General features: G+C 43.1%; 1 protein-coding gene across 2 annotated transcripts; it reads right to left on the reverse strand.

The window, feature by feature from the left end:
* Positions 1-4,729: 4,729 nt before the first annotated feature.
* Positions 4,730-10,096, reverse strand: LOC109879300 (uncharacterized). Of its 2 annotated transcripts, XM_020471479.2 has the most exons (19): positions 9,945-10,096; positions 9,804-9,859; positions 9,602-9,691; positions 9,238-9,365; positions 8,895-9,038; positions 8,745-8,813; positions 8,471-8,647; positions 8,163-8,259; positions 7,738-7,961; positions 7,411-7,564; positions 7,111-7,322; positions 6,816-6,933; positions 6,435-6,640; positions 6,219-6,336; positions 5,944-6,113; positions 5,398-5,495; positions 5,173-5,288; positions 4,897-5,090; positions 4,730-4,822 (listed from the first exon to the last, which is right to left on the reverse strand). In XM_020471479.2, exons 1-18 carry the CDS (start codon positions 9,965-9,967, stop codon positions 4,927-4,929), a joined length of 2,364 nt encoding a protein of 787 aa, XP_020327068.2. In that variant the 5' UTR covers positions 9,968-10,096; the 3' UTR covers positions 4,730-4,822; positions 4,897-4,926. The 2 variants fall into 2 exon arrangements, with proteins under 2 accessions (XP_020327068.2, XP_031688153.1); XM_031832293.1 differs by lacking the exon at positions 4,897-5,090 and having other exon boundaries at positions 9,945-10,084.
* Positions 10,097-12,041: the final 1,945 nt, after the last annotated feature.

The following is a 12,041-nucleotide window of genomic DNA, read 5'->3' on the forward strand; positions in this document are numbered from 1 at the left end:
CTTAGGGGGGGGGGGGTTCTGTCACGTCCTGGTCTAAGTATTTTGTGTTTTTCTTCATGTATTGGGTCAGGCCAGGGTGTGGCATGGGGTTTTTGTATTGTGGTGTGTTTTGTCTTGGGGTTTTGGCGTGTATGTATTGGGATTGTAGCTAGTGGGGTTATCTAGCAAAGTCTATGGCTGTCTGGAGTGGTTCTCAATCAGAGGCAGGTGTTTATCGTTGTCTCTGATTGGGAACCATATTTAGGCAGCCATATTCTTTGAGTTTGTCGTGGGTGATTGTCCTTAGTGTCCTCTGTGTCAGTTTGCACCAGTTTAGGCTGTTTCGGTTTTCACATTACGTTTATTGTTTTTTTGTAATATTCGTGTTTACGTTGTTTAATAAACATGGATTGCAATAGTCACGCTGCATTTTGGTCCGACTATCCTTCACACCTAGAAAACCGTAACACTCTGTTTGTTCTGATGAAGGCTTGAAGTTTGCGAGGTGTTGCTGCAGATGCTCAACTTGACCCACCCCATCTCTATCACCTATAGTGAAACTACCTCTTTCTGACATTCTAAATCAAATCAAATCAATTCTAGGTAAGGTTTGGATAAGTGAGTAGGTAATTTATTCTCTAATTCACTGTAATTTAAACCTTAGTACTGTAACGTTGGGATAGTGATGGGTGTGGAGTCAGACGCAGAGAGCAGAAGGTAGACGGGAAAAAACGCTTTAATATCCTCAAGCACAGTAACAGGGACAAACATGGGTGAAGCCCAAAACACAGGCGCAACTTCACATTTATTATTCCTGGCATGAATTCACACTTCATCCTTAATTATTATAACGTTACCATCCTAACATACACGCTTCCACCTTTATGAACTACACCAGATGACATGAAAATTTAGCTAACATAGCGCGGGATTGCCTTCCCTCCAAAAGTGTGTTGCTACAATAAGGATCCCCGTTACAACAGTATTAGCTACGTAGTTCCGCTTGTCTTATCATTTCCCCCGCACAGCGGACACGTAAACAATTCAAACAAAAGACAACGACATAGACTTACAGGATAACTGTCAGTTGCAAGTAGTGCACAGCGTTGCACCAGATCTTCAGTTTCTTGACAATTTCTCACATGGAATAGCCTTCATTTCTCAGAACAAGAATAGACATGAGTTTCAGAAGAAAGTTCTTTGTTTCTGGCCATTTTGAGCCTGTAATCGAACCCACAAATGCTGATGCCCCAGATACTCAACGAGTCCAAAGAAGAGCAGTTTTATTGCTTCTTTAATCAGCATTTTTTTTAAACAGTTTTCAGCTGTGCTAACATAATTTCAAAAGGGTTTTCAAATGATAAATTTGCCTTTTAAAATGATAAACTTGGATTAGCTAACACAACGTGCCATTGGGACACAGGAGTGATGGTTGCTGATAATGGGCCTCTGTACGCCTATGTACATATTCCTTTAAAAATCAGCATTTTCCAGACACAGTAGTCATTTACAACGTCTACACTGTATTTCTGATCAATTTTATGTTATTTTAATGGACAAAAAATATTAGTTTTTTTTCAAAAACAAGAACATTTCTATGTGACCCCAAATCTTTGAACGGTAGTGGATATATTGTGCATAGTTTTTTTGAGGTGTGGTTTTCTATAAGCCCATGGGCTTCCAACCACACCATTTAAAAAAAAAATCTACCCTCTTAGGAGGACAAGGTGTTCACCTTTAAATTCAACTTGTTCATGACTAACAACAGTGGAGACAAGCTACACTATATCTAACACCTGGTCTCCTCTGCCCTAGTGTCCAGAGAAGTTAGCTGTGAGCACATCACAGAGGTACTGATCTTTGGTTCTATACTGAACCAAAATATAAACGCAACATGCAACGATTTTACTGAGTTAGTTTTTTTGAAAACATTATATTTTTACCTTTATTTAACTAGGCAAGTCAGTTAAGACAAATTCTTATTTTCAATGACGGCCAACCAGGGAACAGTGGGTTATAACTGCCTGTTCAGGGACAGAAGGACAGATTTGTACCTTGTCAGCTCGGGGATTTGAACTTGCAACCTTTCAGTTACTAGTCCAAAGCTGGAACCACTAGGCTACCCTGCCGCCCCATTTAAGGAATCCAGTCCATTGAAATAAATTTATCTATGGATTTCACATCAATTCAGATATCCATCTGTTGTTCAGAGATGCCTTTAAAAAAAAGTAGAAGCGTGAGTCAGCAAACCCATCAGTTTCTGGTGTGACCACCATATGCCTCATGCGGTGCATCATATCTCATAGAGTTGATCAGGATGTTGATTGTGGCCTGTGGAATGTTCTCCCACTCCTCTATAATGGCTGTGCGAAGTTGCTGGATATTGGAGGGAACTGAAACACGCTGTCGTACATGTCGATCCAGAGCATCCCAAACATGCTCAATGGGTGACATGTCTGGTGAGTATGCAGGCCAAGGAATAAATGGGACATTTTCAGCTTCCATGAATTGTCTACAGATCCTTGCGACATTGGGCCGTGCATGACCATGCTGAAACATGGGGGGATGGCGGCTGATGAATGGCACTACAATGGGCCTCAGGAGATCGTCACAGTATCTCTGCACATTCAAATTACCATTGATATAATACAATTGTGTTCATTGTCCGTAGTTTGTGCCTGCCCATACCATAACCCCACTGCCACTCTGTTGACATCAGCAAACCGCTCACCCACAAGATGTCTACCATCTGCCCGGTTCATTTGAAACCTGGATTAATCCTTGTAAAGCACACATCTCCAGCATGCCAGTGGCCATTGAAAGTGAGCATTTGCCCACTGAAGTTGGTTACAATGCCAAACTGCAGCCAGGTCAAGACCCTGGTGAGGACTACAAGCATACAGATGATCTTCCCTGAGATTGCACAAACTGTCAGATACAGAAATTCTTCAGTTGTCTAAACCCACAGTTTCATCAGCTGTCCGGGTAGCTGGTCTCAGATGATCCCGCAGATGAAGAAGCCGGAGGTCACGGGCTGGCGTGGTGACACGTGGTCTGCGGTTGTGAGGCCGGTTGGACGAACTGCCAAATTCTGTAAAACTTAATTGTCTGGCAACGGCTCTGGTGGATGTTCCTGCAATCATGCAAATTGCACACTCCCTCATAACTTGAGACATCTGTGGTATTGTGTTGACAAAACTACACCATTTAGTGGCCTTTCATCCCCAGCGGTTTAATCAGCTTCTTGACATGCCACACCTGTCAGGTGGATGGATTATCTCAAAGTTAAAATGCTCACTAACTGGTAAAATACATTTGTGCACAAAATGTGAGAAATAAGTGGTGTATGGAACATTTCAGGGATCTTTTATTTCAGCTCATGAAACTTGGGACCAACACTTTACATGTTATATTTGAGTTCAGTTTCAGTTCCTATACCCACAATGTATTTGTCTGAGAAAGTGGGTAAACTGCCTACCCTCTCAGCAGAGGTAATTCCACACAAACACATGCAAAACAAGTCTCCTACATGAAATATGATACGAGTTCAATTAAAACATTGACACCCTAGTTCATGAGCTGTCCATAAGTTGAATGCTTGGACTTCAATGTGACAGAACTCTTTCCTTACATTTGTAATAAAGCATTCGATTGAATTAGAAAATTGAACTTAAGATTCCTTGATCTCTGACAATGCACCTAAATGCCTACGTTCACATTGGTCTCGCTTTGAGAATAGTTGTGCACACAAATCAAGAAATATAGCCTATGCCAATCAAATGCTTCTAACCAAAAGCCAACTATAGGCCTACCATTGTTGGATGATCATTGGCATCTAGCTGAAGGCTAGTTGTCTGGAGCAATTTGTCCAGTCAAATGTGATTCTGATTATCAAATCAACTACGCCAAACACTCAAGTAGCCCGTTAATGACACATCCATCAATGAACAAGCTGGACCACCGCCAACTTTAAAGATTATAATTGGCTGAATCACTTCTACCAGGATTTGACTTGTGCAATCTAGACCTATGCCACGTTCTGATGGGACCAGTTACAATTTAGCATTTAAATAACATGCAACTTGACACTGGCTGATGCAGTGTTGTGTAAGGTCAGAATTGGGGGTACCTGAACAGCCTTAAAGCATCCAGGTAAAATCTGTATAACTCAAGTTTGAGCCTTAATTCTAGGCATAAGTGGTCAGACATACTCATGACAAGTCAACTTATCTAGCAACACCCTTTGCAGTCACAGAAGACTGTTTCTATAGCATGTCATTAGTCTCTATAGCATATGTGCTCAGCTATGCCAGCCATGTGCCATTTCAAGTGAAGTACTACAAAAGCATGTCTACAGAGGCTTTATAAGTTATAGAATGATAAAAGGGAATCTGTAAGTCAGCCATTAATTTTGGAATCACACTTGCCTCGAGCTTGCTTGACTCAATATCTAGTAACACTAGCCTCAACATGGTTAATTATTTTTGATCTCATGTACGCCTTGCTACCAAAAAGCAGTCTGAAGCTGAGTGCTTGAATTAGTCAAGCCACATCCTGCAGCAGTTAACTGAAGGTGGCCACAGTTAGAACTGCTGATCACCCCTTAAAGGCCAACGTGAGTCTTAAGTGACATGAAAGCGTCGCACACAAAGCATTTACCTAGCCAACTTTGTTCCCAAATAAAGTCCTCACTTGTGATATATTCCCCAAACCCGATGCAGCCACATCCCATAACAATCAGGACAAGGTACAGATTGTAAGAAAATATTTATTAAGAACCAGACTTAATTATATTCACAAACACCGCAATCACTCCCGATTCAGTCAGTGGTTTCATTTGTTCCTGTGGAGAGAATAAAATTAAGTTAGATCTCATCTAGGAATATGACGTGTAGAACAGATTTCTCCATCTCATACCATTGTATGGAGAGTGACTGGGGTCTGGGCCTAAGTGGTTCCTTTAGGTTGGTTCATTTGCCAGCTGAAGACTTTGACATATTTAGCCCTAGGGTTGATGCCAGGCATTTGCCTCCCAGGACTAAGGCCTGTGTTGGAAGTAGTTGTGGAGGTCAACGGTCTTCTGGTGGTGGTGAGGGTAGTGGGTGGAAATGCTACGATTGGACAGAGAGTCAGGTGTAAAAAGCTGTAACAGTTTTACCACCCTCTTTAGCTGCACAACTACCGAACACTTACTTTTTACAGGAACTCTAGTCAAGATGGTGCCAACTCCTGGAGAGTCTGCCTCAAACCGCCAATATGCAAACAGCTTGTATAGGTCACTCAGTGGATAGACACACCGAACTGTCACCCTAAAAAGAGAACTGAACATTAAAGCCACAAGTGCCTGTAGTGAAAGTTAATGACTGACGTGAATATTTATTTTAACCAATGAGGCAGTAGATTAGTGAAGTCACGTACACAGAGGCAGTATCCCTGGTTTTGACTGGTGCATTCACAGATTGGCTCTTGTGCTCAACGTTGATCTCATTTTCATAGGTAACATGCTGATGGTCAACCTAGATGACAAGAGGATGTAACAAGCCTGAACATGAGTCAATGAAAATGATCAAACTATTGCAAGCCATGTATAAACTAAACTGTTCCCTTGTCAGGCCTCATGAGAAATATAGACACCTGTCAGTCAAAGTGAATATTAATTTAAATATTCAGCCTGTATGCTGACGGTTTGAGATTGAGGCTTGCTAATCTCATGGACCGATTCTGCACCAATGACGGGATGCATTGATGACAGCAGTAGTTCCAGCGTTTATTTTGCAGATTTGGACGCATCAGGATTGGGCAAATTCTAAGACATATGTAACCAGAACTAAGTCATGCAGCTGAACAAATTAAGCAAGATGAGTTCTGGGTTACCAGGTTAGATGCTGGCAAACTCATTTGAAGTAGTCACTGGTAGGGCCAGTCACTTGAATGATTCAAATTGTATGGGTTGGACAGTTATACCTGGACCCTGGTACCACAGCTGTGGAGTCCAAAGCTAAAGAGAACCCTGGTGTCATCTGTCTCTTGAGGCCTGCAGGTGGAGTCCAGGAGAAAGGTTCCGTTGGGTTCAGCTCCAGGGATGGCCAGAGTCACATCAGTAACGACTGTCACCACCCCTTCAGTGGAACACACTAGAGAAAGTTGTGTTAGAGCTGGGCTAGAACAAAGTGAATGATCAACACTAAACAGTCAGGCAATAAATTAAGTTGCAGCAAAGATGAGGCACTAGTAGTTACCTATGACCTCAGTAGTCTGGAAGAGACAAGCTTTGGCCAAGGAACTCTTGACCTCCAAGGTCTTAGGAAGTCGTGAGTGAATTTCAAACGAGCCGTAGAACTGCTTCAAATTGATGTCCTGGGGGGAAAAAAAGAGCAGGTACATTTTAAATAATTATAACTCCTACTTGAGCCAACGCCAAGGCAATTTAAGCGCTTGACCAAGGAGCATCTCACCTTATAAGTGTAGCCAACAGAGAAGAGGGGCACTTCCAGGGTCAGACTCTTGCTGTCATTCTGCATGATGTAGCCCCGCTTGGCTGCCAGATTTGTGGTCAGAATGTAGGGGCCAACACCCACCTCCCACAGGTAGTCAAATGGCTTATGGTCCATCTGGAAACTGATGCTTTTCTCATTGCAGATGCCTTTGAAGACCGGAGGAACTGACGAAGAGAAGATCGGCCCAATAGTTTAGTCAATAGTGCCAAGATGACATCAGGGGTAAACAGTGGTAGATCGCTGGGCTGCGTCCACGTTAGGCAGTGGTCAGAACCAGAAGGCCATCTTGAGAAATAGCATTCCATCCCAGGTCTCTTACTAAAGTTAAAGTCAACTTACAGACATCATTGAACTGAGCCACGACTGAGGCCAGGTAGTAGTAAGGCTCCTCTTGAGGCAGGATGACCAACGTGTAGTTGATGTCCATCGAGAACTGAAGAAGCCCCTCTGGAGAGTACTATGGATATGAACACTCATTGAGAAACAAAACCTTATATCCACAAACTAGGGGTGAATCCCATTGGAGAAAGTTCAGGGGAGAAACCTTGGATATCCTCCAATGAGAAGTCACGAGGAAATACTGAGAAAAACCACAGTAGTTCATTAAAGAGTAAACATAAATATTTCTCTTCACCAGCTTGTGAACAGCAGCATCCTCAAATGGCAGCCTGAGAATGTAGGCATGAAGGTTACTATTGGGCCGGGGGACCATGGTTATGACGCGGCCACTTTTAGTCGCATCTAGTATGGTGAAGTTATGACCATTGAGCGTCACAGCCACCAGGTCAACATCGTAGTAGAGGTTCCCCAGGTAAACGGTAAACACACGATCCTCAAGGACTGTTTCTGTGGTGGGAGAAGGACAACAGGGTCATTAGCAATCATGACCATGGAGCTGAAGATCCACTTCGGATTGGCTAGAAGAACTCCTTACGGTTAATGATGGAGAGGTGCTGGATCAGAAGAGGTGTGTTCATGGGCCTGTGGAGGCGGAGTCGTGTCTCCACACCACAGTCATCAAGAAAGATTTGTTCATAGTAGAGATGGACCACATAGAACTCATGGTACATGTTGTCCATCACAAAGCTCTGGAAGAGTTGAAACCGTTATGAAGCATCTGCCATTATGTTATATGTTACAAAGTAGAATATTCATGGTTTACAGAGGACATGACTGAAGCCATTTGCAGCTTCTCTACATCAGAATACAAGGTAAGCGTCTCCATGTGAATGGTCAGATGCCGGCCTAGTACGCTACTGACTTTTCTGTATCCTCCGGCAGCGTTGAAGGGGACGCTGATCTGGACAGTGGTGTCACTGATGTCCAGGCTGTAGCCTCGCTCTGCTGTGATGGGCTCATCCAGGAGCTCACCATCCACCCCCATTGAGAACTTGATGCTCTCCAACCCAGAGAGGCCAGAGACCAGCGGGGAGAGCAGAGTAGGGGTCTGCCAGACCAGCCCCGCTCCATCGTACATCCCTTCATCTGGAAAGATTACAAGTGTTACGAACCAGTGAGCAATTCTTCCTCTGCAACCGAGTGATCAAAACATCTCACAGATCTGAAATAACTTCATAGGTGAAAGTATTATTTGCTTAACTGAGCCATCACTATTGCTTAAGACAATCCAGTCCCTTCAGGTCTGATCCTTGATTATGTGGAACCTGATATTGCACTGGAACTTACTAGTGCTGCAAGCAACAATCCAGTCCACCATCATAACCACCCATCTCTGCCTGGAGAAGAGTATGGGATGGACCACCTCCACCACTGAACCATTGATCTGGAATTAAAGAATTAAGTGTACTTGCCAACAGTACAAAAGGGGCATTTCAGTAGTCTAAATAAGTGGCTTCCTTCCCATCCTGCATAACCCTGGTTTTAAACATTACGCAATGAAAGACACTCTCGGAATACAGCCACCAGTCTAGGTCGTTAATGTCAAATTAAGCAAGTCTGAAGACAACAAAGATAGAGGACAATTAAATCCTCACCATTGAGACAGACCCCATGACAGACCGTGGTGTATAGGGTGAGCGGAACACCAGTCTCCCCTGGGTGAGGTGGAACACGTAGCCCAGCTCCCGAGCCTCTGAGAATGACATGGGAATCAGCTGCTGCCCCTCCTGCTGGAACATCACCTGCCAGGTAGACGTGGCAGAGCTGTGGGCCTGATGGGGAACAAGAGACAAGGCATGCATGGTGGTATTGGGGACAAACTAGTTTAGCTCATCTAATTGAGAATTTGCCAAATAGCCTTTAGCTTACTTTAGCAAGGGCAGCAGTCCAGGCATCCGTTGTACCAGACAGACAGGAAACGTCACTCCTCATTGACACCTACAGGGTAACAACACTCTCCTATAAAAACACAAGCCCACCTCCGAGCCCTGGATACAGTCTAGATCCATGCATCAGTACCTCCATATAGTTCTCCTCGCAGCTGACTTCTCTGGGGGACCAGGGTAGAGGGAGGAAGCATGTTGCATTCACAATGTAGGTGGTTTCCACTCCACTTGCAGCAGTTGTGATCAAGTTAAAGCTAAAAGTGAACACCTCATCATCCTAAGATACAAAAGCAAGACCTTCAACTGAGACATTTGGTAGCAATTTAACTATAAAATATATTTAAAAGCCCTCCAATGGGCACAGATGTCAATTCAATGGCAACGCCACATTGGTTCAATGTAATTGATATGTTGATTTAACCAGTGAGCCCATGTGTTATGGCTTTGAAAAGAAAATGCACAGAAAATATATGAACCTGGTTGTCAGTGTGGCAGGAGAAATAGGAGGCTCTGAGTTCAGCATGGCCACGCAGAAGAAGGATACTGAACATGTAGCCACACTCTGACCCATACTGCTTAGTGATGGGGTGAACGCCATCAGTATCTAGATAAGGGTAAAGAACTGGGTCAAATCAAATAATTTGAATATGCTCAGGTCCAATACTTAATAAAAATCAGTTTATTCTTAAGTGGTCCAACAGGCACAGTGAGACTGAAATATACTGCAGCACCAGCTACCAAACCCTGGCCAAGACAAGTTAAGATGCCACGTTCATAAGCTGACCAAAACTGGTTTCATGCCCATTTCGCATCAGAATTAAAGGTTAAAAGCCTACTTACCAACCGCTTCAAAGCGAGGTTGGTTCCCAGCAAATGAGAGTTGGGTTGTTACCAACAGGTATCGATCCCGGCATGCAGTCTCAATGGCCCCTATAAAAAAGACACAAGGTGAGAATCTGAAGGGTGGAAGCTAAATGATTCTCAACAATGCCCCTGTTCTATAGCTTGTATAAAAAAATCTGACCCAATTTAAGTTTCTTACCTCCTGGAAGGTCAGAACATCTTACACTAGGCCATACAGACAGGAGTACAAATACTCTATGAAAATCAATAGCACAGGTCAATAAAGGTTGCCAGCATCAAAACACTTATTCAAAACATTTAAGCCCACCACCAAACTTACCCCACCCAACACCCAAAAGCCATTGCCACTGAGCAGTAGAAGTGTCTAACCAGGAACAGCTAGTAAACTACACCTGCTCGTTAACACAACATCAACTATCACGTACTGACAATATCCTAGACAAAAAAAACAGCAGTTGATGAGTAGCATGTTCTCTTTCTGGCACTTTTATATGGGGGTGGTGCTGTGATTGAGGTAATTAATTAGCTAATTGGGGCACATGGTTGGCCATCTTGCCAGAGCCTAGGGGCGCAGCTAAATAGTCTGAAGTGGATTCCTCTACTCATCTCCTCTCCTTCCCCCTTTCTTAGGATGTGTGTTCCATCTCCACTGAATAACAATATAAACGGATCATGTAAAGTGTTGGTTCCATGTTTCATGAGCAGAAATAAAAGATCCCAGACATTTTCCATATGAACAAAAAGCTTATTTCTATCAAACTTTGTGCACAAATTTGTTTACATCCCTGTTAGTGAGCATTTCTCCTTGGCCAAGATGATCCATCCACTTGACAGCTGTGGCATATCAAGAAGCACCCGAGCCACTGCCTGTTCACCCCGCTGTCATCCAGAAGGCGAGCTCAGTACAGGTGCATCAAAGCTGGGACCGAGAGTCTGAAAAACAGCTTCTATCTCAAGGCCATCAGACTGTTAAACAGCCACCACTAACATTGAGTGGCTGCTGCCAACACACTGTCAATGACACTGACTCAACTCCAGCCACTTTAATAATGGGAATTGATGGGAAATGATGTAAATATATCACTAGCCACTTTAAACAATAATACCTTATATAATGTTACTTACCCTACATTATTCATCTCATATGCATACGTATATACTGTACTCTATATCATCGACTGCATCCTTATGTAATACATATATCACTAGCCACTTTAACTATGCCACTTTGTTTACATACTCATCTCATATGTTATACTGTACTCGATATCATCTACTGTATCTTGCCTATGCTGCTCTGTACCATCACTCATTCATATATCCTTATGTACATATTCTTTATCCCCTTACACTGTGTATAAGACAGTAGTTTTTTGGAATTGTTAGTTAGATTACTTGTTCGTTATTACTGCATTGTCGGAACTAGAAGCACAAGCATTTCGCTTCACTCGCATTAACATCTGCTAACCATGTGTATGTGACAAATAAAATTTGATTTTGATTTGATTTGATTATTACACAGGTACACCTTGTGCTGGGGACAATAAAAGGCCACTCTAAAATTTGTCACACAACACAATGCCACAGATATCTCAAGTTTTGAAGGTGAGTGCAATTGGCATGCTGACTGCAAGAATGTCCACCAGAGCTGTTGCCAGAGAATTGAATGTTCCTTTCTCTACCATAAGCCGCATCCGTCCGGCCTCACAACCACAGACCATGAGTAAGGCGTTGTGTGGGAGAGTGGTTTGCTGATGTTAACGTTGTGAACCGAGTGCCCATGGTGGCGGTGGGGTTATGGTATGGGCGGCATAAGCTACGGACAACGAACACAATTGCATTTTATCTATGGCAATTTGACCCCACTCCGGGATGCTGTCCTTCTAGGCAGAGTTTCAAAGGAAAAGCCTTGACTTGTGAGGTGTCTGTTTCTCAAACTATACACTCTAATGTACTGTACTTGTCCTCTTGCTCAGTTGTACACCGGGGCCTCCCACTCCTGTTTCTATTGTGGTTAGAGCCAGTTTGCGCTGTTTTGTGAAGGGAGTAGTGTAGCTCCCTCCAGTAACCACGAGCACAACCGCTCCTTGATTTTAACTGGCGGCTTTATCCTGTAGATTTAGTCAGAATTATCACCTTCCGTGAGAACTATAAAGTCAAGGAAAAATACAGTTAAGCACACTCTTACATCCTCCTTATCTTACGGGTGACATATTAGCTTTGTATAACTCTGAAGTGCTTACATACATAAATAGTTTAGCCGGTGCTATAACAGTATCAGATTAAACACATGAATAATGGTAAAATACCTCATTGGCATCACATTTATTATTCCTGGCATTAATTCACACTTCATCCTTAATTATTATAACGTTACCATCCTAACATACACGCTTCCACCTTTATGAACTACACC

Source organism: Oncorhynchus kisutch, linkage group LG9 (assembly GCF_002021735.2).
Source record: "Oncorhynchus kisutch isolate 150728-3 linkage group LG9, Okis_V2, whole genome shotgun sequence".
NCBI lineage: Eukaryota > Metazoa > Chordata > Actinopteri > Salmoniformes > Salmonidae > Oncorhynchus > Oncorhynchus kisutch.